We start from the raw sequence: 25,443 nt of genomic DNA on the forward strand, positions 1-25,443 counted from the left end.
GGCAAACACCGTTATCTTGGTCTTGTGAAAAATTATGGTCAAGAGCTCTTCTTTACAATAATGGGCCAAAACCCATAGGGCTCTCCTAGTCCCAGTGGGCATTTGCAAGAGAATAACTGCATCATCAGCATACAACAGAATTTATATAGGTTTGTAAGCAAGTTTAGGGGATGGAGATCAGAACTATCAAGGCAATTTACCAGGGAACTTATATAGAAATTAAACAAAAGGGGAGTAAGAATACACCCCTGCTTCACCCCGCTCTGTGTTATTACAACATCAGACCATTGGCCTTGTGGGTTACATCTAACCCTTAGTGGTAAGTCAGAAGGATTTTCCTGCTAGAGATGAACCCAAACCTCTTTCTAGATCCAAGTCTCCCTCTCCTCAGGAAGCTCCATAAGAGCAAGTAACATAGATAAAAGCTGGTCTAGTTTTTCCTCTGACTCAGATTCTTCACCTGAGACTTCCTCCTCCTTTTCTTCACCTTCTTGCTTCCCTTGAGCTCCAGGCTGGAATTGTGACTCCAAAGGGAGCAAAGATTTTAAAGCCAAACCTACACATCCTGGCAAATATAAGGAGGCCGAACTTCAATATATAGACAGCGTCCCCCTCCCTTCTTACCCAGAAAGGTCAGATGTTTCCCTAGCTTCATATATCAAGGAAAGAGGGAGAGCTTTCCAAGGAAGATATGGAGATCTGTTAAAGCAGATCTGTTTCCCACTGAACTGCTAAATGTCGAACTTTACAGTTTTCTAATGAAGTGGCAGGTATGGAGAATCCAGCAACTGGATGAATGGCCCCAAAAATATATATATTTATATCTCTGCCACCTTGGTTTGGTAGCAGACTTGTCTATGGATGTGGTATAGTTAATATTTTGGCCCACAGCTATCCTAGAGGCAATCCAACATATGCAGAAAATAAAGCTCCTCCTTCTCTGCACATTTGCTCAGGGTTTTACTCAGGTTTTTTGTCATAGTTTACAAGCAGAATGGGGACATGAAAGCAATTCTGAACTTAAAGTGATGGAAAAAAATTGTGAGAGAAAAGCATTTCAGGACAGTGACTCTGAAGTCCATTGTGGTTTGCTTATCCAAGCAGGATTTTCTGCCATCAACCAACTTGTCCAAAGCCTGGCTCCACATTCCAATCCAGGACACCCATCAGAAGTTCCTGTACTTCTTTCACAACTGTCCCCATTGCCAGAACAGAGTTGTGGCCTTTGACTTGATCTTGGTCCCTGGCTGTTTATCAAGATCACAGTGGCACACTTCAGGATGCAAGACATCTGTGTGTATCCATGACATTTTGATCATCTTATGTCCCCCCCCCCCAAAAAAAAAACCCCAACAACAACACACGCTTCACATATATTGAAGCTACACTGGGCAATCATGGGGGGAAAACTCTTTAGCTCTGGTTCATGTCCTGGAACAAAGGGATGGGGAGGAGTACTGGACACTGTTTGGTACAAAATCTTTCTTACAATGGAGTATCAGAGCAAGATTCTGGAACTGGCTGGAATTGTCAGGAGGAAGGACATGGAGGACTTTATGGATCTGGTCCAGTAGTTAGGCATGATGGTCTAGAGCAGGGATTCTCAGCGTTGAGTCCCCAGACGTTATTGGACTTCAACTCCCACAATCCCCAGCCAAAGGTCACTGGGGCTAGGGATTGTGGGAGTTGAAGTCCAATAACATCTGGAGACCCAACATTGAGAATCCCTGGTCTAGAGCCATCATGCTGGTCATCTGGGCATGCGTCCTCTCTCACACCTATAGCAGTAACACCTACCTATATGGGCAGTAACACCTACCTATATGATGTTACTGCCCATATAGGTAGGTGTTACTGCTACCTATATGGTGTTACTGCCCTTTCTGGATCAAATTGCTTTACTCATCTACAGGTGCCATTCTCAAAGGACATCCATCTTTGTTTGGAATGAAAGGAGCTCTACCCAGGCTGTCAATGGAGGTGAGTCTGGTTTTTCCAGACGAGTTGAGCATCAGCATAGACCCAAGTCTGTTTGGATGGGGAGCACAGAAGCCTGGAGAAGCATAAACTGGCTGTAACTGTGAATGTCCCCGTTAGCTCTGTGAGCCTTTCAGGATGTAGTGGCTGCCTCTCACATTCTTTTTCAGATGGCAAAGTTTTAACAAGAGCCTCTGTCAACAGGCAGGGTGGGACAAAGCTGAACTCTCTACAGAAGTGGGGCATGCACTCTGCTGATGTGGACAGATCAGTCAATCAATCACTTTTATTTCAGTCTTAGACCAGCATAAGAGCGATAAAAACACGGTAAGTGACTAACTAGAAGCCTAGAAGTGAGTGACACAATACAAGCAACCGATAAGAAAAAGTAAAACTGTTGTTATGGAATTATAAAAATTATAAAAGACTATAGAAATCAGAAGTAAAAGTGAAATTTAAGACTACAACTGTCCAATACAAAAAGACAAGATCCCAAACTAGGTGGCTGCAATCTAAAGGCTGCAGTTAATAGTAATTAATAACAGTAAAAAGTGATTACAATTTTTTAATTTATATTCATTGTATTTATATTTATATTCAAGAAATTTATATTTGTTTTATTTATATTCAAGAAAATCTCAAGGCCAATCTACAAATGGTTTATAAAAGGCATGAACATAAAAACACTAAAAGACATAAAGGCAAGAAAGGAGAAAGTAAAAATGCATTAAAAGTTATATAAAAGGCATGAAAAAGATATAAAAAGGCATATAAAATCACGCAGGGGCAACTATAGGCATAATAAGAGTTTTGTCAATTAAAGCAAAGTCAGGAGTCGAGAAGCTGAAGAACTGTAGGAGCACAAGGAGCACAGAGCCAAGAAGCGCTCTGCGGCAGAAGGCTGAGGGTGCGCTGAGGTTAGTCCATAAAGTTGGGTCCTGAGCACAAGCTAGAGGTGATCATCCACTGGATTTTAATTGTTGCTGCACAGAACCTGGCAACACTGTAGGTGGTGGAGGGTTGTTATCAGAAAACAGTAGAGAGGTGTAAAATTGGCCTGTATGATCTGGATACTTATGTAATAATGGTAGAATGAAAATTGAGTGAATATCCCTATAATACGAGCACTGAAGTAGGACGTGCTCTATTGTCTCTACTTGCCCAGAGTCACAAGGGCATTGACATTGCAAGAGTTGGCTCTCCCTATATCGTCCATCAAGCATGGCTGAAGGAAGAACATGGTATAGCACCAGCGTGAAGGCCCTCCTGTGCTTTGGGACTTCCAGTTGTTTCAGGTATGCCCCAGGAGAGGCAGAATACCTGAGTCCGCTGATGAGGAAGTTCAGGCCTATAGCAGATTGCCCTGCCTATAGCAGATTGACGCTCTATGTCTGCAATGCAACTTTTTTATGAGAGCCTTGTCCTGATTGTAGCCCATGTTAAATAAGAAGGGGAGAGGGGGTAGGCCCAAAGATGATATTTTAGTCATAATTGATTGTTTCTAGGTGGATTGGAAGTCATTGCTCAAAGTTAGGGGGGCAAGACCAAAGGGAAGAGAGAGAGATAAGCCAATAACTACGTATGGTAATCCAGACTTTAGCCTCCACTTCCATCAAGCCTGTCTCCAGTCACAGGGTAGTGTTAGAGACACATCTTGGAACTTGAAGGGCTCCTCTTAAGAACTTTGATTGCATGATCTCCAGTGGAGTGAAATTGGAGAAGGGACCCAGCTGGGCTCTGTAGAGAAGCTGAACTAGTGGTTTGGCTTCAAACAGTTTGAGCGCTGTGGTTTTATAGTGGTCCCCTCTTGACTGAAGGAACTTAAGGATGGCAGAAGGGGGGTTTTTGGTCATGGCATAAGCTTTCTGGTAGCAAGCATGTATTGTCTCCTTTGCTAAGCAAGGTTTGCCTTTGGATGGGTGACTACATTTCTCTTATGGGATAGTGCTGTAGCTTAGTGAAAGAGCATCTGCATTAGGAAGAGAGCTGGTTTTGTGGTAGCAAGCATGACTCGTCCCCTTAAGCTAAGCAGGGTCCACCCTGGTTGCATATGAAAGGGAGACTAGAAGTGTGTTTGCACTGTAAGATATTCCCCTTAGGGGATGGAGCCGCTCTGGGAAGAGCAGAAGGTTCCAAGTTCCTTTCCTGGCATCTCCAAGATAGGACTGAGAGAGATTCCTGCCTGCAACTTTGAAGAAGCTGCTTCCAGTCTGTGTAGACAATACTGAGTGAGATGGACCCATATACTCAGTATATGGCAGCTTCCTCTGTTCCTTGTTCCTTTGTGCATGTTTGCATGCAGAAGGTCCAAGGTTCACTTCCTGGAGAGCCACTGCCAGTCAGTGTAGACAAGATGGACTGATAGCATAATGCAGTTCCCCATATTCTTATGAGTTTTGTGCAGACAGGCCTGGATAAAGGCCTGAGTAGATGACAAGTGGGGCCCCCGAGAGCATTTTGGATTGTCAAGAAACTGGTTCAATTTCATTTCATTCTCATGTTAGACTTCAGGGGTTTCACCTCAGTTTCTTTATTTTTTTTCTTAAAGGGGGAGGTTTTGTTTAACCTTTCTGTAGTTCATTGTTTTCCCACTTGGAATATAAATTGAATGCTCATCACTCTCATAGGGACCCCATCTGAACTTTTAGCAAACTTGCTTGAAGCAAACTTGCTTCCCTTGAAAACTGTGTTCTTAGTGGTAATTGAATCAGTCAGAAAAGAGGCTTACATCTGTCTGCAGTTGTGCATCATTCACAAGACAAACTAATGCCAAGGCCTGACTCTTTCTTTATTCCAACGATTAATTTGTTTGTTCCACAGGTCCAAGAAGCTTTCACTGCCTGCTTTTTGTCTTAACCATCTCAATTCTCTGGAGTGTAGGTGGCACAGGCTGAATGTTTGGAGCACTCTCAATTTTTATCTAGGGGTGGTAGCTTCTTCGAAATCAGAGTCAGGACAGCTCTCTTGGCAAGAAGGTGTCCACTGCTGTGATCTCCAAGTGGCTTAAGACATGTATTTGCTTGGCCTATTAAAGTTTGGGGAAGCAGCCACTGGCAGGCATAAGATACCCAGTCCTGTCTTGAAGTATTCAGCCTGTGAGGTCTGGTTGGTTCCTTGCAGTGTGTAATGATTTATTGCCGATCCCCCTTTTCTTGGTTGGCTTATTATACTGAAAATCCTGTGTTGCCAGGGGTAATTGTGCCAGCATTGGCTGTGGGGGAGGGACAAGAGAGTGTTGGAGGCAGATGGAGGGACTTTCAAATGTACTTAAGGGGAATCCCTGAGGCAGCCGTTTCCTTTTGCCTCATGGAAAGAGAAGAGGGAAGAAATGCTGCTGTCTGCTGCTGCTGCTGCTGCTGCTAAAGGAGTGAGGTGGACTGCTGTGCTAAGTGATTTTGTATTATTCTGCCGTAGAGAATAATGGGGATTTGAAGGAGACCCATCATTCCCCTTGGGTAGCATCTAGGTACTCCAGAGTACGTTGGGGAGTATGGCCCCATGAGTGCCATACTGCCTTCCAGGTTGAGTGGCAACTCAGCCTGCAAGGCAGTGGGCCACTTTGGGGATTTTTAAGGGTGGTTTTTTTTTAAGCTTTAAGTGAGTCTGTATTTTTGTGCTATAGGGAATAATGTGGATTTGAAGCAGCCCCATTATTCCTCATGGGTAGTGCCTGGTAGGGATGTGCGAATTGATTTGGGTACAAAATGATTTGTAGTCAAATCTACCTGTTTTGGGAGATTTGAGAACAAAGCAAATCACCCCTGTACTAGCTGGCCAGATTTGGGTCCAAAACAAATCACCCAGATTTTGGAACTGAAAAATTTGTAGATTCAGACCTCCATTTTGTGGCAATCTCTCTTGCTGTCTCCATTTTGTGTCAGGATTTTTTTAAAAAATCCCACCCTCCCAAGGTTCAGATTGGTGACTTATAGCGTGCAACAATTGGCTGGTGACCCCCCCCACCGCCCGGTTCTAGATTGGCTCATTTTCATTCAAATCTTGTGTTGCCAGGGCTGACTGACACCACATTGGCTAGGGGAAGAGTCAAGGAAGGGGAAAGGGTGGGGGAGTTTGAAGGAGAGATTTCCAAATGTACTTAAGGAGGCAGCCAGCCACTATTCAGCCTTTCTGCCTCATGGGAGAAGAGAGAGCGAGCCAGAGGAGCTTTGCTTTGCCTTGCCTGCCTGCTGCTTTTTGTTCCTGCTTTCCTTATTGAGGAAAAGAGAAGAGAATTTTTTCACCCCCTTCCTGCTGCTGAGAGAATCACTGCCTGTACCTGCTGTCTGTGCAAATTGATTTGGGTATAAAATGATTTGTAATGAAATCTACCTTTTTCAGGAGATTTGTGGACAAAACAAATTACCCCTGTGCTAGCTGACCAGAGTTGGACCCAAAACAAATCAGGGGTGATTCGATTTGGGTACAAATTGAATCAGAAAAATTGATTTGTGCACAACCCTAGTGCCCAGGTAATCCAGAGTGGATATGGGAGTAGGGCTGTATGGGTGCCAACTATCATCCAAGACACAAGGCAGTGGGACACTTGGGGTTTGGGGGCGGGGTGTTATATGTATTTTAGAATCTCTGATGTTAACTAACTTTTTCTCATAATGAATCCCTATGTAGAAGTAATGTAACATCTGAGAGTCTAAACACATTAGATACTCTGATGTTACATTGCTTCTTCATAGGGATTCATTATGAGAAAAAGTTAGTTAACACCAGATATTCTAAAATACATAAACAAATTCCTAAAAGAATCACCAGGGTGCCCCCTGCCTTGCAGCTTGGGTGGTAGTTGGCACCCATGGTACTCTACCCCCAACCCACTTTCGAGCACCTAGGTACTACCCACAGGAAATAACAGGGCCACTTTGAATCCCCATTATTCCCTATGGCAGGAAAATGCAAAAAACCTTTTTAACCCCCACTTTAAAAATCAGCATTTGCCCGATCGCTTTGCAGTTTGGGTGGTAGGCAGCACTCATCGTGCCCTGCCTTCCAAACCACCTTGCTATCCCCTAGGCCATTAACATCAAATTCAAATTGATTCAAATTCAAATTGAATCAGTCGGATTCTATTCGAACTCGAATCTAATAGCAAAAATTGTTTTGTGCACATGGTGGTGTGTGCTGAGGAAGGGGATAATTAAATTATATTTGGGCAACAATAGTAATGCTAAGAAGCTATTTATGCTAAGCAGAGATTTCCTCTAGGCCTCACAAAATCAGAAGTCTGCTTTTTACTAAGCTTGATGACTAGGCAGATGCCACATTAGTATTTGCTTAACTTTGCAGAGACAGCAGCACAATGTCACAGTAAGAGATGTTTGCTTTGTATCAATCAATATGAAAAGAATGTTTAACGAAAGCAGCTCTTGGCTGAGCATCTGAGTGAATGGCAGAGTGGCAAAGAAGCTCAAAGGGACATGATGAAATGGCAATGACTAAGATAAACCCAAATATTGAATCGAATCTGGGGAGATTCAATTCGAGTTCTATTTTGGTCAGAGTTGCCAGGCTAGATTCATTTCAATGTTTAATCACTCAAATCAACCATTTTCAAGTGGAGTTGATTCAACCGCGGAACAATTTGCACATCCTTAGTAGAAATGGGTATGAAAATGTATCCACTTCCATTCCCAAGAATTTGCTGCATGTTTCTTTTTCTCTGTCCATGTCCTTATCTGCATCTTCATATCTCAATCACTTAATCAATTAATCCTATTGTCCTGTAGTGAGGTATCTGCTATGATTACTAATTATGAAAATAGCTTTGGCAGGAGTGAGGAGGTGATGCTTTTGTGACCAATGCCCACACTCAATTCATATTCCTTTGCTTCTTGTCTGAGTTGAGGTGCAGATTAGTATGATGTCATAACAGTGCTACTTTTCACCCGTAGAGGAAACCATTCACTTCTGCAGTTCCTTGGGAGAAAGGAACTCTTTCCCAGGTGAAATGTACATTTGGCAAACATAATCTTGTCTCTCAGTTTTCAGATGGTACTTTTGCTGCCCAGTTGGATGGACCAACTTGTAGAGGTGTGGGTCATTGATATCGATAGACACTGGTATAGTCATCCCTCACCAATGGCGGTCTTCCCAATTGCGGTTTTGATTGGGAAATTGTAACCAGTCTTGCCAACCGTAACCTGAGTATCTGTGGTTTGCTAAGATTGTTTTAGTTATTGAGAGTGGGGAGGTCAGAGCTTCAATCTACTCATTGCTCACCATGCCGACTCCTCATAATTTAAAGTGATTTTGAGTGGTTTTTGTGGGTTTTTTTTTTTTTTTTAAATGCTGTATTTTGGGGGATTCAGAATTTTCCAGAGGTTCAGTTTGCTCATTGCTCTTGCTTATTCTTGGTAATTTAAAGGGACTCCAGCTGATTTGGGGGCATTTTTTGGTATTTTTTCTTTGGTTTTTTGGTCTTTTTGCAACCACAGTTCTCCTAACCCCTTGATTCCCATTTATTTCAATTGTTCGCCACCTTCGAATTTGCCAATGGCGAGGTTTTGCGAGAACGGAACTCTTGCAGTTGGCAAGGGATGACTGTATATCAAATAGCAAGCCTTTCAGCTTGCCAACTTGATAAAGCATTTGTTCATTCATATAGACCAGGCCTGCACAACATGCGGCCTGGGGGCCGGATGCGGCCCGCGAGGCCCTTTTTCCTGGCCCCCGGGGCTATTTCCCCTTCCTCCCCCTGCTGCTTAACCCCCCCCCCCAATTCCAGCTGCTGTGCGGCTGAGGAGATGGCTGTGGGTGTTCTTCCTTACCCTCCCTTATGGCAGCAGTGGCGCACAGCGGCAGAAACCAGAGCGACACTCGGGCCTGCCATTTGGCCCAGCGTTGCTTCCCAACTACAAAGTGCGCCTGCACAGTTAAGTCTCTCTCTCTCTCTCTCTCTCTCTCTCTCTCTCTCTCTCTCTCTCTCTCTCTCGCCAAGCCTCCTGCTGCATCCTTTCCATCTTTCTTTCCCCTTCTCCCTTCTTTTCCAAAATTATGAGAAGAAGTTCTCTTCCAGGTTTTGTGTGATGATTTGGCAGAGGTGGAAAGGAAGAACAATGCATTTTATTATATATTTTGTACAGATTGTATAATATTTATATTATTACAATGAATTTTAATTCAACTTATTTCATATTAATTTAAATCAATCTTGGTCTGCCAGAACATCAAAAGTTAAATATTGATTAAATTCATTTTTAATTCATTTTTAATTCATTTCTCTTCAATTTGGTTGATTGGTTGATTGATTGATATTAAGTGTTACTCTAATAATCAGCACCCTAGGAATTGACCTCGGCCCCCATGAACCAAGTCACGGTTGGTTTCGGCCCGCCAGGTCATTTGAGTTGTGCAGGCCTGATATAGACTTAATCCATTTAATTCTAGCATTCACTCCAATAAATGAGGTGGGGCCTTGGCCTAGTGGTAGAGCATTTGGTTTGCTTCTGGAAGGTCCCAGGTTCCAACTCCGGCATCTCCAGGTACAGCTGGGAAAGACTCCTGTCTGAAACCTTGAAGAAACCACTGCCAAGCTAGTTGGAGTGATGGTCGGATTTGGTGTAAGGCAGCTTTCTATGTTCCTAAATGAGTTGCTAGTATGGAGCACAACATTGAAATAGAGGAGAGTATGTAGTGTGTGTGAGAGAGAGTGAGCAAGCATATAGTTAACATACATATTAGCGTTGACTGAGCCCCCTCCCTCATATTTTCACAAACAACTATGCTTTCCCCAGAGGTTGCTATTAGGGATGTGCATGGAACCGATTATTGCAGTTTGGCTCAAATCGGGACCAGATTCAATCAAGCTGGGGCCGGTTCTGGTCCAGTGCATGAGTCTGCCAAGCCAGCTTGTGGGTATATTTGTAAAGGACATTCAGGCTAGATTCCCTTTTACAAAAACAGGGGATTCCCTATCATAAGAAGGGTGTGTGGGTGAGTGAAATGCTTTTTTTAAACCTTCAAATGAAGCCCCCGGGGGGGAGAGGCGGAAGTAGCCACGGAGACATTGGAGGTGGTGGCAGAGGCTCCTCCAACCATCCCGACGGCTTCTCAAATGATAGTTCAGGCCAGCTGTGGCTTGGTTCAGACCTCTGTGCACGCGCAGAGGCCCAAACAAAACCATGGACGGTGGGGCAGTGGGAGGAGCCCCCACTGCCACCTCTGATGTCTCCGCTGCTGCAGTGGCCACTTCCATCACCTCCAGGGCTTCATTTAAAGGTTTTTTAAAAGCCTTTCATGTGCCCCCCTTCATAGGTTAGGGATTCCCCTTTAAAAGTATACGCCCCCTCGAGCAGTTTCTTCAAACCAGGGGGTGGTCTAGTTAGAACTTGGACTGCCAGAACCAGGCTGGCTCAATGTCAAGCCTGGCTCGATGCAAGGCAGCTCACACATCCCTAGTTGCCCCAGACCGTGTGAGGGAATGACACAACATCATGATGTCATGTCATTCTCTCAGTGCATTCCTCCAGGAAAAAATGAAGGCCCTCATAGTGGACTTAGGGGATGCCGCGCCACACAATTCCCTGGTGGAGCTTTTGGGGGAAAGTGGCAGTTGCTAGGAGCTGACCGCTAAGAAAAGTAGTCGTGCTGCAAGTGCTTGCTGCTGCCACCACAGCCCACAGAAGTGGAACGTTTATAGTAAAATCAGGAGGATATAATCACTAACAGCAATAAATGCCACTCACTGAAACACACTGAAATGTTTGGGAAAGTGTGTCTCTTATGTGAAAGTTATTTTGCTAACTTTATTTGGGTCAGCACTGATTTACCTGTGAGTTTGTGGTTGAAGTGTGAAGTGTTCGCGTAAATGCTAATCCAATTAAATTTGGCCTGCATTTACTGCAAGGATATAATAGTAACCAGAGTTCTTTTTATTCAGTGCACCTAGTTTTTGACATCAGAACTTTTATAGATCAAATGCCAGCACAGGATTTAATATTTTCCTCCTTTCATATTTATGAATGTATGTATTTATTTCAGGTACATCCAAGGAGCTGCATCTCCCAAAGACATGCTCATTCTAGTTGACGCGTAAGTGCCAAAAATTTAGGGATTCATACAAGAGGGTGGGGATGGTTTTGACCTCTCTTCAGGGGGAGAAAGGGGGGGGGAAAGGTCAGATTTAGTGCTCTATAGATAGCCTGATTTACTTTTATTAATGTGTTTTTTAAATGTTAGGTATTGCTCCCCCACCACCCCCTTAATCCTGGTCAGCTTGTAAATTCTTGAATTTGTCAACTGAATAAGGGACAATTCACATCTTAAACCCAGCCACATGTGTCTTTTCCCCCTCTGGCTTTTTTAAAAACTGAAAGCACTCTCCAAGGCTGTCAGTATCAGCAAAGAAGAAGCGCTAAACTCTTTCTGTTCCAGATTTTTTTCTTTTCAAAAACACCCCAGCTGTTTTTTGTCCCATGGGAGAAAAGGTAAAGGATATCTCTTTCTCCATGGGGCAAAATCCAACTATGGGGTGAGTAGAAGAGGGAAGTCTTATGTAGCCCCACCCATTCCTCTGCTCAAAAGCTGCTTTGGGTTTACAAAACAAAATAAGAGAAAGAAAAAATACATGTCGCTGTGTAACATGTCCCCCGCCCCCCAACCAAATATGTTAGCCATGTGCTTGTGCAGGGTTGCCCAACTTCAGTTTTGGACTACAACTCCCATAATCCCCAGCCACAGTGGCCTATAGCCAGGGATTATGAAAGTTGTAGGCCAGCATCTGCAGAACGACTGAAGTTGTGCAACCCTGGGCTAGTCCATGCAATGAAATGCACAAGAAATGATGGAGACCAAAGTAAAGGATTTGTCAGTGAATTCATGAACACGGTTGAAGTCCTTAGGGAGGAAAGCTCTTTGTGGTCTTGGAATTGTATTCCAAATCTCTTGATCTGGTTGAGCATCACTGAATCTTTGTCTCCTTTCCAACCCTCTTAAGTACTGCTCATACATTATTTATTCTCCAGGCATAGGGATTATTTTATGCAGGATTTGTCTGTGTGTCTGTCTGGAAGAAAAATGTTTTGAATACGAATGAAAATAATTAAATTCTATGTAAGTAAATATTCTTGGTAAAATAGTATTTTTAAAAACTTTTTTTAGAATGTAGGAATACTTATTTTCCCCTATGTTTTACAGTGTTAATGAAATAATATGTGTGATGTGATAAATTTAGAGCTGCCATCTCCCATTGTGTAAGCTAGAGTGTTTCTATTTTGCTAAGAATGTGAGGTTAGATCTCAGCAGTCTATACTCTGAGGGTTGGGCTTTGTGAAAACAGCTTTCTGCGTCTATCCTTGGGACTTTCTTTGTTAAGGCTGATGCCATGGGGCTAGTGAAGAGCTAAGTGTTGATTTACCTCACATATTGCTTTGTACTGGACATGAAAAGATCTATTCATTTGTCCTTTGCCTCCATGGATGGTGGATGTTGCAGTTAGGTTCAGTATGCCCACACTGGAAGGTTTTCATGTGCTCATTTTTAATCAACATTTGCATATTATTTTTCAAATGTGTAAGCCCTTTTATACTTTGCAAAATGCATAGATATCATCATCTGAAGGTAATTACAAGAAGAAAAATAGTACAGAAACAGCAACAACCACAACAGCAACCATAATATTGGGCGCAAGTCACTTCATGAGTGTCACACCCAGCTTCATTGGTTACCGGTCTGCTTCCAGGCTAAATTCAAGGTGCTGGTCTTGACCTTTAAAGCTCTACACAGTTTGTGGCCGGGGTACACATTTGCCCATACAAACCTGCCAGGGCCCTGCCACGAACAGAGATCTGGTTGGTGGGGACTAGGGCCTTTTTGGTTGTGGCCTCTCAGCTTTGAAACACCCTCCCCAAAGATCTTTGCCATGTTCCCCTCCTCACTGTTTTTAAAATAACAATTGAAAACACATCTTTTTAAAGAGGTGTTTTAATGTTTCATCGCTGTTTATATCTGCTAGGTTCTTTAGTTTGAATAGTTCTTAGTTTTTAGCTTTTAAAATAACTTTTAATTTGGCTTTTTAAAAAAATATTGTAATTTTAAATGTGGTTTTTCCTGGTTTTTAACCTGTTTAACTTAAAGTTAGTTAACTTATTAGTCTTATTTTACATTATATATTTTTATTAATGTTGTGAGCCAGCCTGAGCAGTAGTGTACTAGAGGGCAAGGTATAAATATTTCATATAAATAAATAATAGAAACAGTAATTAAAAATATAGCCAAGTATTCTCCATTTAAAAGGCATAGCCCTTTTAAATTAGAATTTAAAAGAGTTCTAAAATTTTAATTCATTTTAGAATTAAAGGGTTTTACTTGGTGTTGAAAGCTTTACAAGGATGTCAGTCGGTGATCTTAATTATGATCCTATTTATGAAGTCAAAGTGGCAAACCCCTTCCCTGAGAGATCGTTCCATGCTGCTGGAGAGCATGTGTGTGTGTGAGTGAGTGAGCAACCAACCACATGAGCAGGCAGTTAGCATGGATTTTCCTATCTAACCATTGTCATCCTGGACAGACAATGTTCAAGTGGCAAAAATCCATGTGTTTTGCCTTGCCCATATGGTTGCAATATTTTCGTGCATGTTATATCCACACGTGATTGTGCTCTGGGGAAGTGGTTTCTCTGTGTGGGTGCCTTTGAAGGAAGCCAGTGTAATAGCTAGAAATGGTGCTCACTCATTTTGTGTCACCACTATTGAGATTTCTTAGTAGCACTTTAAGAAATGGTCTTTGACTTCATACAGCTGCATGCTCAATCCACTGGCCTTCTGTTCATGCTCAGGTTCTTTAATAAACACACACACAACTCTGTGGTCAGAGGGGTTGCATCAACCATTCTAGTTCTGAGAGATAGCTTAGGGGTACCCATTGATTGCCTAAAATACTAGGCCAGTTCAGACATCACAAGGGACCTAGGTTACGTGTATCAGTTGAACCCATGCCACTTTTTTTAAATTAAATTTTTATTAATTTTAACAATATCTTAACAATCACAACATATTGAACAAATATGGACTTCCCGCTCACACCTCCTTGTGAATCACCAACTATAGAATTAACCCTTGCTATAATAATAATTCAAAACATAGATCTAAACCTTACAAACATGATTCTGATCTACCCAACCTGCTAATATTACTAGATTTCAAACCCTGTTATAAAATCAATATTAGGAAAATAATTCTTTAAATATAATAAGAATGGTTTCCAATCTTCTTTAAAGCATTCTAAATTTTTGTCTCTTATCAGTACTGTAAGTTTTGCCATCTCCGCATATTCCAAAATTTTTATCAGCCAATCTTTTTTTGAAGGCAGTTCATTACTCTTCCATTTCTGTGCGTATATTATTCTGGCCGCCGTGGTAGTGTACATAACGAATGTTAAATTAGTTGTAGAAAACTCCTTGCATTATTCCCAGCAGGAAGGATTCTGGCTTCTTAGGAAATGTCATTTTAAATATTTTCTTTAACTCATTATATATCATGTCCCAAAAGGCCTTAGCCTTCCTACAAGTCCACCACATATGAAAAAAGGTTCCTTCAGAGTGTCCACATTTCCAACATTTGTTTGAAACATTTTTATACATTAATGCCAGTTTTTGTGTGTGTCAAATACCACCTATACATCATTTTATAATATATATATTTTTAAAAACATAACATGCAGTGAACTTTAAATCAGTTTTCCATAATTTTTCCCAGGCTGCCATTTCTATATTGCACCCCACATCTTGAGCCCATTTTACCATAGTCATTTTAACCACTTCGTCTCTTGTCTCCTCCAAAAGCAAGAGCTTATACATTTTAGAAACTAATTTTTCATCATTTTCACACAGCTCCTTCTCAAATCTCGACACTGATCCTCAAATCCAACTTTAAGATCCTTCTTATAAACTTCATTTAGCTGATGGTACTGAAACCAATCACTAACCAAATTTTGTACTTCAGTTAAACTTTTTAACTTACAGTCCTTTTCTTGAAAATATAACAGATCCCTATAAGTACCCCATTGCGATTGCATATTTACCTCTTTACGTGCTAAAGCTTCAATCGGAGATACCCATAACGGAGTTTTAGGTTCCAACCATTTTTTATATTTTACCCAAACTCTCATTAAACTCCTTCTTATATAGTGGTTAAGAAAATCTTTACGTACTTTACTTTTGTCATACCACAAATATGAATGCCATCCAAACCTTCTGTCAAATCCTTCCAGATCAAGTAATCTAGAATTCCTTAATGATATCCATTCTTTTAACCACGTCAAACAAACAGCATCAAAATACAACCTTAAGTCTGGTAGGGTAAGATCACCTCTTTCCTTTGCATCTGTTAAATTTTTAAAATTAATTCTTGGTCTTTTCCCTTGCCAAACAAATTTAGTTATGTCCTTCTGCCATTGCTTAAAACAAGTTAAAGTAATAACTATAGGAATAGTCTGAAAAAGAAATAAAATTTTAGGCAAGACATTCATTTTCACCACTGAAATTCTTCCCATTAAAGATAAGTTCATATTAGAACATCTTTGAAAATAAATTTTTACTGTATTCCATATTTTAATATAATTATTTGAGAGCAACAAAGAATTATTGTTTGTCAGCCAAACACCCAGATATTTAATTTTCTTCTCCACTTTCAACTCACTTATTTCAAAGAATCTATCCTTAGATTTCTGATCCATATTTTTAGTCAACACCTTCGTTTTAGTCTTATTTATATAAAACCCAGCCAATTGACCAAATTGTTGTGTTCTTTTTAGAAAATCCATTGGACAAGATTGGAAGACTCTTGGAAAAAATACAACATCATCCGCAAAGGCTCTTAGTTTATACTCTTGTTTCCCAATTTTCGGGCCTTGTATTTAATCATCTTCTCTAATATTTCTACAGAGCACTTCTAAAACTAATATGAAAAGTAATGGGGAAAGTGGACATCCTTGTCTAGTCCCTTTTTGTATTTTACAATTATCTGATAATTCCCCATTTACAATAATCTTAGCATATTGCTCCGAATAAATTGTCTTGATAGCCCTAATAAAATTGTTGCCAACGCCCAAGTTGAACCCATGCCACTAACTGATTTGTTTGTGGTCATCTAATTAAGAACTGAACACTAGGTCTGAAGTTGACTTGTGTTAAGCTTAAACTTAGTTTCATGTTATACCTAAACCCACCTTCAGATTAAACTACAGCTTGTTCCCCCACCCCTCATCCCTCTCTCTCTCAAAACACAACAACAAATATCCCAGAGCAGCTGCAAAACACAGCAGCTCTAAACTGCAAGTATTGTATTGTAATTTTATTTACAGTCATTGACCAAACAGAGAATAAAAACTAGTAAGCATTAAAGTGTGTGTGTGTGTGTGTGTGTGTGTGTGTGTGTATAGATACAATTTAAAATTGGGATGATATCCCATTATACCTTTTAAGAACAATATAACTAAACTTAGCTACAGAAATAGAAATTGAAGCATCTTTATCTGAAAGCAGATGTTTTACAAGGTTATCATCGGATTGATCTACCAGTTTACATATTAAAGGAACAATAAGGCGTTCCCTGGGATAGAAATGGAGATTACAGTGGAGAAGGATATGTGCAACAGTTTCTGTATCTCCTGACCCACAACTACAGTGTCGTTCTTTTAAAGGCACACCCTGAAACCTCCAAGCTAGAATTGCAGATGGAAAGGAATTAACCCTTACTCTCGTGAATATCCATCGAAACTTAGAAAAAGTAATTGTCGACAGATATTTTGCGGGGGAAAGATCCATATTAGTTCTTATAACTCTATAAAACTCTGGAAGCCCAGTTTTCTTGGATCTCAATATCAACAAAGCGTTGTCTCACTACTCTTTTCGCATTCGCTAGACCCAGTTCCAGCAGTTGAGCTGGGTCTAAGCCTAGAGAGGTGAGTTTCGTACTTACTGTAGCACACCATAGTGACTGGGGACTAACTGAGAGAAACTCAGGAGTTAAACCAACTGGTCGCAGATGTATTTTCAACCAGAAATAAATAATCAGAAGCCAGGCCCAAGATTCAATTTTTATAAAGCCAGCCTCTGTCCTTAAAGTCATCTAATTAAGAACTGAACACTAGGTCTGAAGTTGACTTGTGTTAAGCTTAAACCTAGTTTCATGTTATACCTAAACCCACCTTCAGATTAAACTACAGCTTGTTCCCCCACCCCTCATCTCTCTCTCTCTCAAAACACAACAAATATCCCAGAGCAGCTGCAAAACACAGCGGCTCTAAACTGCAAGCATCTCTTAATGATGCCTGCTTGAAACCTCCCCTAATCCACCTAGCAACTTCTTAGTTCATGCCTTAAGTGCCGCAGCGGGAAAATGCTTGACTAACAAGCAGAAGGTTGCTGGTTCGAATCCCCACTGGTATGTTTCCCAGACTATAAGAAATACCTATGTTGGGCAGCAGCGATATAGGAAAATGCTGGAAGGCATCATCTCATACTGTGTGGTTGGAGGCAATGGTAAACCCCTCCTGCATTCTACCAAAAAAACCACAGGGCTCTGTGGGAACCAGGAGTTGAAATCGACTTGGTGGCACCCTTTAAGAAGACTTTGCTTCTTAGGAAACAATGTTGCTGAAAGGATTTGTCTTCGTTTTTGAATTCAGAATCTTTTAGCAAAGGCTCTTCCCAAGTGCATGCATGCACACAAATACAAATAGATTACCCCATTATGATTTTTACACTGCTGGAAAACATCACAGAAGACCAATCAATTAAGTATTCTGCTGATTTATGTGAGGAGCAACCCTCATTTTAAATCCACCCCCCACCAGTTCCCCCATGCAAGGGGATTCAACTCTACTTCTGTCAATTTCTCCTCTGCCCTCCGCTGCATCTGCAGAGTTCTCCCCTCTGTTTCCCCTTCCACCCCTACAACTCTCTTTCCTGTGTGTCCTGGAAGTCCATCTCCCCTTTGCTCAGGTATGCTGTTATGCCAGATTGCCTTTGTTCTGCCTTCTAAAAATGCTCTTTTTTGCCTATCTCCTCTCACAATTTAAACCTAGATTGCCAGTTCGTAGTTAATCCCATCCTTCCATTCAGGGGCATAGCTAGGGGAGAGGGGGGCCTGTGTTCACCTTTCTCACCCGGCGGCTCCTCAGAGTGAGGGAGATAATGAAAAAAATAGGGAGAAGCTGGGGGGGGGCCTCAGGAGCTGGGGACCCCAGGTTCTTTGAACCCATCTGCTCAATTATAACTACGCCCCTGCTTCCATTACTTCACTCCCTTTCTGACTTCTTTGCTTGGACTCCCCCTGCTTGCTCAGATAACCTATTCTAGGATCTTTCTCTTAGCTTCCCCAATTGGCATCAGCAGTGCTTTCTGCTAGTGCCTGAGTGGGTAAGAAATAGTTAATTGTGCTTGGTCAGTGTCTGTGCAGGCAGGGAGAGAACTGCTAGTAGCTTCTCTGTTTTCAAAGGAGCTTGTGCTCGGACCCCACATTCCTTTTCTAATTGGATCTGTGGTCAGAAAGTGGGTGATGAGGTGATTCCTTGCCAGTGGCAGGAGCAGGTGAAAGCAGACTGGGACAGAATCTGGTCACTTCATAAGAGGGGCAGGAAAGGGGACAGGACCCAAGCAAACTGAGATAGAGCTAAACAAACCAAATTTTGAAGGTATTCTGGGGCACCCATTCTGGTTTGTGAAATAAACCTCAGTTATAATAAACCTTGGCTCTTTGTGATATCTGAACTAGCCCAGAGTGCATTTATTGAACCTATGTGTCATGGTTATTACATTTTATTAATTAGACCCATTACCAGGGGTGCTATTTCCCATTTCAGAAGGAGGCAAAATTCTCAGCAAGGTCTAAAGACTCACTCTTGGATGTATTTCAAATTAAATTGTAAAACAAACAAACAAAAACCCTGGTGTACTTTAGGAGCATTTATTGCATTTGCGTTTTTATACTCCTAATAAGCCTAGCAATAATTTTTTGCTTTCTCTTTTTTATGTAAAGGGTTTTCATGCCTGGTTCATAGGTTTGTTTAATTGCTCATAAGAACAGTTGTGCAGCATATAGAATTGAGATGAGGATAAGAATAAACCTACTTAATCAGATAGAGAGTCCATCTAATCTAGCATACTGTTTTCTACCACGGCCACTAAGATACTTCAGGGAAGCTCTCAAGCAGAGCATGAACAACAGATCTTTCCTGTTGTCTTTCATCAGCTGCCTCTGAACTACGAGGATCCATTTAGCCATCAAAGTTAATAGCCATCGATAGGCCAGTCCTCCATGAACTTGTTCAATCCCCTTTTAAAGTGATCCAAGTAGGTGGTCATTATAGTGGAAGCCATAAGTTGTTTTGTGTTGCATGAAGAAATACTTTGTGTTGATAACAAGAAAGAGGCATGACAACTGAATTGTGAATAGATTGGCACAGGTAAAACACCTGGCCACAGCTTTATTAAATAACAGCAAATTAGAAATGTAACAAGGCTTTGTTTGGGTAGCTGGATGGCAATTATTTATCATTTCCCCCTTTCTCCCTGAGCAGATGATCAGACAAGCTTCTACTTTACCTACACATCCCTCTGCTACAAAAACCACCTATCCTAGGAACATAGGAACATAGGAAACTGCCATATACTGAGTCAGACCAGTGGTCTATCTAGCTCAGAATTGTCTTCACAGACTGGCAGCAGCTTCTCCAAGGTTGCAGGCAGGAATCTCTCTCAGCCCTATCTTGGAGAAGCCAGGGAGGGAACTTGAAACCTTCTGCTCTTCCCAGAGCAGCGTCATCCCCTGAGGGGAATATCTTGCAGTGCTCACACATCAAGTCTCCCATTCAGATGCAATCAGGGCAGACCCTGCTTAGCTATGGGGACAAGTAATGCTTGCTACCACAAGACCAGCTCTCCTCTCTGCTGGGAATTACCCAGGAAGTGCCAGGGAACACACCTCCCATGTCCCCCCACCTGTAACAAAGAGCTGTGATTGAAAGAAAAGGGGATTGCGGACAAAGAGGCTTTTGCAACCCCCAACCAGGTAGTTGGGCTTTGCAATGGTCTGTCCTACCTGGGTAGGAGGTCCCTCTCCTGGGTAAGAGAGACCATTGCAAAGCCCAACTACCTAGTTGGGGATTGCACAAGCCTCCTTGTCCGCAATCCCCTTTTCTTTCAATCACAGCTCGTTGTTACGGGTGGGGGGGACATGGGAGGTGTGTTCCCTGGCACCCCCGTTTCCCTCAGTCACCGGATCCAGGGGTGTAGCTATAATTGAGTGAATGGGTTCTTTGAACCTGGGCCCCTCAGCTCCACCCCTCCCTATTTTCTTCATTATCTCCCTCAGTCTGAGGGGCCACCAGGGAAAGGGGTGAACACGGCCCCCTCTCCCCTAGTTACGCTCCTGACCAGATCCATAATTTGTTCATGCTTTACACCCCTGCCTTGGCCCACTCTCTACTTTTTGCCATACAGGTATGCCCACACCCAAAGTTGTGATTAAAAAAAAAGCCAATGAAACATTGAATTTGGAACCATCTTGATGGTGGTGAAAAACATGCCTCTTCACAGCCAGTCTTGGAGGACAAGTACAAATTCCCTCATAGCCCTCATAAACAGTGACTAGCATAGCTCAGGAAGAGTCTTAACAACAGGGAGGATGGGTGAGTGCAGTAACTATCCCACTCGTGCTACTGAAGAAGTTATGTAATGGCAGCCCCACTTATACTGCCATTTTCCTGCCTCTCATGTTCTCTTGTGAGAAGCAGACCTACTCCTGAGTTAACTGTTTCCAGTCTGCAAAAAAACACTCCATCCTTGTTTTCACAGAAAACTCTCTCTCTAAGCATATGCATCAAGAGGGCCACATTCTTTTGTGAGGCCTGAATCTCCTGCTATTCTATTCCCAGATGTGAAGAATAATCACGTGGTCTGAAAATCAGAATGGGAGATGCCCTTCCCTGTCCTCCTGAAATGTGAATTATCTTAGTGTTGCTGAAAGTCTGCTTGCAAGTAGCAGAATGGTAGAAGAAATTGACTCAAGTTAAAGAATAATGATTTAATGGAATATCTAACTGTAGCTTACCTAGCGAGTGCAATGGAAAATGGATGCCCTACTTTAAGGCCAAAGCTATAAAAAGTTTAGTATATAAATCTATAAAAAGGTAAATGTGCACACATCCTTAGAGCACCAAAATAATATGGGAGCTGTCTTTTAAAACCTTGGTTGCTATCTGCATTGATAGAATGATTTGTTGTTGTTGTTTTAACTCTTTTGTAGGAGCGGCAGTGTCAGTGGGTTGACACTGAAGTTAATCCGAACATCCGTCATTGAGATGTTAGAAACCTTGTCTGATGATGATTTTGTAAATGTAGTTTCAGTGAGTATTCCTCTCTTAGGAAGTAATTTTTCTAAACTTTTTCATACACTGCAGTACTAAATGCTTTATTAATGTTAGAAATGATTAGAAATAATATATGTGTAGGAACCTGGTGGTGGGGGGGGGGAAGCAAGATAATACAAATAATGGAGACAGAATCCAAGTATTTGATTTTGTAACGTAATCAAGAGCATGCATGGATTGTAGATTACCAGTATGTTGTGGTCAAAGCGGGGGGTAACATATTCCATTTACCCTGTCTGAAGTGAATTGGTTTAAGTTGATGATGGAGACAATATTTTAATTTCCAGGATACTTTGTGATAACTAATTCTAATTAGCTCCTCATATAAAAGTGGTAGTTGACTGCCCAATTTGGCTAATTTAATGAAATGATAATTATAATCATTTATGTATTGGTTGTATTCATAAATATACATTGTATATAGGGCCATTAATGAGTAGGCATGGGCAAACTGGTCTGAACTTGAACCAGTTTGAATTCAAACTGGGGTGGTTCGATGGTTCAAATTCAAGCCAAACCAGCCATCAAGCCAAACCAGCCATCAAACCAGCCATCATCGAGCTGCAGGTTCAAATTTGAACCAAACTGGGTGTGGTTTGGTTCGAACCTCAAAAAGTGGGTGGGGTGGTAGCTGGCACCCAGGGGTACCTACCGCCCAAACCCCAAAGCAATCGGACACTTGTACGATTTTTTTCATGAATTTTTGAAATTTATTTTTATTTTTTTCTCATAGGGTATAATGGGACCCGAACCAGCCCATTATTCCCATTATTCATGAACCAGCCCATTATTCCTTGTTGTGGAGCACCCATGGATTCCAACAACCATCCAAACCCTGAAGCAATCAGACACTCTTACGATTTTTAATGAATATTTGAAATATTTTTAATTATTTTTCTCATAGGGTATAATGGGACCTGAACCAGCCCATTATCCCCTATTGTGGAGCACCTAGGGACACAAAGGTGGGGTGGTTGGTAGGCATTCAGGGGGGCCTACCACCCACAAAACCCCAAGGCAATCGGACACTCCTCCGATTATTGGAGAATTTTAAAAGTATTTTTGAATTCCTCATAGGGAATAATGAGGATTGCAGCAAATGTATAGCTTCACATCGGGGGGGAAAAGGGTGTCCTAGAGCGGAGTGTGGTGGGTGGTAGTGCTCAAGGGGGGCAAGGAAGCTATCAGAATTATTTGAAAGGAATTGGGCAAAAGGCTGATTTCTAAGTGATTTTTGAAGTTTACGCGTCTTTAAGGTTTTTCTCCATAAAGAAGCATGGAGGTGTCAGCAAATGTATAGCTTCACGTCGGGGGCAAAGGGGTGGCCTAGAGCAGAGTGTGGTGAGTGGTAGTGCCCAAGGGGGGCAAGGAAGCGATCAGAATTATTTGAAAGGAATTGGGCAAAGGGCTGATTTTTAAGTGATTTTTGAAGTTTACGTGTCTTTAAGGTTAGCAAATGAGAGTGGATTCTTGGTTTGTCATTGAAAATCTAATATGCTACCAAAGAATCTACACTCAGAACACCTTAGAAACAACAAAACCCAGTACCCCATGGGTTAGCAACCCATGGGGTGGTTGGTACTCTCTGTGCACTACACCACCACTCACTCTGGGCCCTCCCCAGCACCCCACAAGTGGCTTTAAGGTTTTTCTCCATAGGGAAGAATGGAGGTTTCAGCAGCCCCATAACTGCACTTGGGGGATGCTGGGGTGGCCCAGAGTGAGTGGTGGTGTAGTGCACAGTGGGTGCCAACCATCCCATGGATTGCTAACCCATTGGGTACTTGGTTTTGTTGTTTCTGAGGTGTTCTGAGTGTAAATTCTTTGGTAGCATATAAGATTTTCAATGACAAACCATGAATCCACTCTCATTTGCTAACCCTATGAGAAAAATAATTAAAAATATTTCAAATATTCATAAAAAATCGTAGGAGTGTCCGATTGCTTTGGGGTTTGGGTGGTTGTTGGCATCCATGGGTGCTCCACAATAAGGGATAATGGGCTGGTTCATATCCCATTATACCCTATGAAATTTTCCCCAAAAAAATTCATTAAAAAAAATCATACAAGTGTCCGATTGCTTGGGGGTTTGGGTGGTAGGTACCCCTGGGTGCCAGCTACCACCCCACCCACCTTTGAGGGTTCAAACTGGTTTGAACCAGTTTGAACCAGTTTGAAACGGTTCAAATTTGAAACGAACCGGGCGGGGGGGGGGTCAAGCAAAACCAAAACCGAACCTCCCCCTCCTGCTTTGAACCCGGTTCGAATTCAAACTGAACCGGGCGAACCGGTTTTGTGCACATCCCTATTAATGAGCACAGTTACAAAATATAGTACTGTGATGTATCTAGTTGAGGTCAGTTCTTTGCTTTGTTTGTTGCCTGTAAACAGTGAGTGATTATTTGGGCAGGGATATTAATACAAAGGGAGAACAAAGAGAACATTTTCTCTGAATTAATGAGAAAAGAGCTATCCCCATCACAAACAGACCACTAGGTGTCTTTACATTTTACAACTTCTACAGTCACTCAGTGCCAAACCACATGTAACACAGAAGTTCAATCATGAACTTTATATAATAACTTTAAATAGGCATTAGTGGCACAGAGGTCTCTCAGTGGTGCATTCTTTGCTGCTGGCTGTCCACCTTGCTGCTGGCCGTCCTCTCCATCTCTTTCTTTCAACTTTCCCCAGCATTATGGACTTCTCAAGAGAGCTGGGCGTTCGCATAATGTGTCCGAAGTATAATAGTTTGAGCCTAGTTATTTGTGCCTCGAGTGAAAATTCTGGATTGATCTGTTCTATGATCGATTTGTTTTCCTGGCTGTCCATGGTATCCTCAAAAATCTTCTCCAACACCAAAGTTCAAAAGCATCAATGCTTTTTCCATCTGGTTTCTTCAAAGTCCAGCTTTCGCATCCATAGAGTGTCACAGGAAAAACCATTTACTGAATGATTCTGATCTTTGTAGGTATAGACACGTCGTGGCATCTAAATATCCTTTCCATGGCCTTGGTTGCAACCTTATCAACTGCTAGTCTGCGGCGTATTTCTTGACTTTACTGATGATGATCAAACCTAAAAGGCAGAAGCTATCCACCACTTCAATGTCTTCATTATAAATTCTGAGGCTGGTTGCTGTAGTTATTGTCATTAGTTTAGTCTTCTTTACATTTAGATGTAGTCCCATTTTTTCACTGTGCTCCTTGACTTTCATTATTAAAGCTCCTTGTTCTAGCATGATTTTAAAACCCTCAGAAGTCATTTTACATTACCCTCTGCAGTGAAAATGTGACCTGCTGTACATCCGTATTTTTATTTATTTATTTTTCATCGCTCCTGAGTCATAGTCTTCTTTTAAAGAATCCTTTGCTGTGGAAGTCAGGGAGGGTTTTGTCTCAAAGAATTAATTCTTGAGGGAGGGGAAATCCCACAGATAGGTGCCAGCAGCATATGGCAGCTTTTATAGTGGTTTTACACATAACTCTCACAGAAAAATAAGCTGTCTGTTCATAAACAATTAGAGAAAATTATTCAATGACAAATCAATTTGCATACTATATAGCTTTAGACTTGCATAACTGCATAAATATTATATGGCTGGAGTTGTTATGGGTGACTGACGTTCAGTGCGAATCTCTGTGTGTTGCCCCCCCCCGCCCCTACCCCCTTTGCTCAACAAGAAACAGAGAATCAAGACTTGACTGTGCCAGGAGGTCCTCTTCAGGCAATTGCAACCAAAATAGAATAGCTTGGGCTGAGTCATTTTGGTTGTAGGGTAGCTTTTATTTTTATTTTGCAAGATTGATTGGGAAAATTCAGCATCATCGAATACACGGACAGACAACTTCTTCATCAGTCTTGCTCAGTTATTCTATGTATTTTGTGTACTTGTTTTATCCAGCAAAGGCATTCAAGACTGCCTAGAAAAAATATGTAAAATTCCGAAGACCTTTAACCATTATAACCAAACAGCAATATTAACACAACAACATTAATACAAGTATTATAATAAGAACAATGGTGGAAATAAAACATTCAGCTCTGCTGAAAGGTTTGGTACAACATAATTGTTTGTGGGGGATT

The 25,443-nt window shown here is 41.6% G+C and overlaps 1 protein-coding gene across 8 annotated transcripts in view; it reads left to right on the forward strand.

The window, feature by feature from the left end:
- The window catches only part of CACNA2D1 (calcium voltage-gated channel auxiliary subunit alpha2delta 1), a 642,096-nt gene that overhangs the window by 468,020 nt on the left and 148,633 nt on the right, over positions 1-25,443 (forward strand). For all 8 annotated transcript variants that reach the window (XM_053252730.1, XM_053252724.1, XM_053252726.1 and 5 more), the window contains 2 exons: positions 10,969-11,019; positions 21,234-21,333. In XM_053252730.1, coding sequence (XP_053108705.1) covers positions 10,969-11,019; positions 21,234-21,333 — 151 coding nt within the window. The remainder of the gene's footprint in view (positions 1-10,968; positions 11,020-21,233; positions 21,334-25,443) is intronic.

The sequence above is a fragment of the Hemicordylus capensis genome, chromosome 5 (assembly GCF_027244095.1).
Source record: "Hemicordylus capensis ecotype Gifberg chromosome 5, rHemCap1.1.pri, whole genome shotgun sequence".
Lineage (NCBI taxonomy): Eukaryota > Metazoa > Chordata > Lepidosauria > Squamata > Cordylidae > Hemicordylus > Hemicordylus capensis.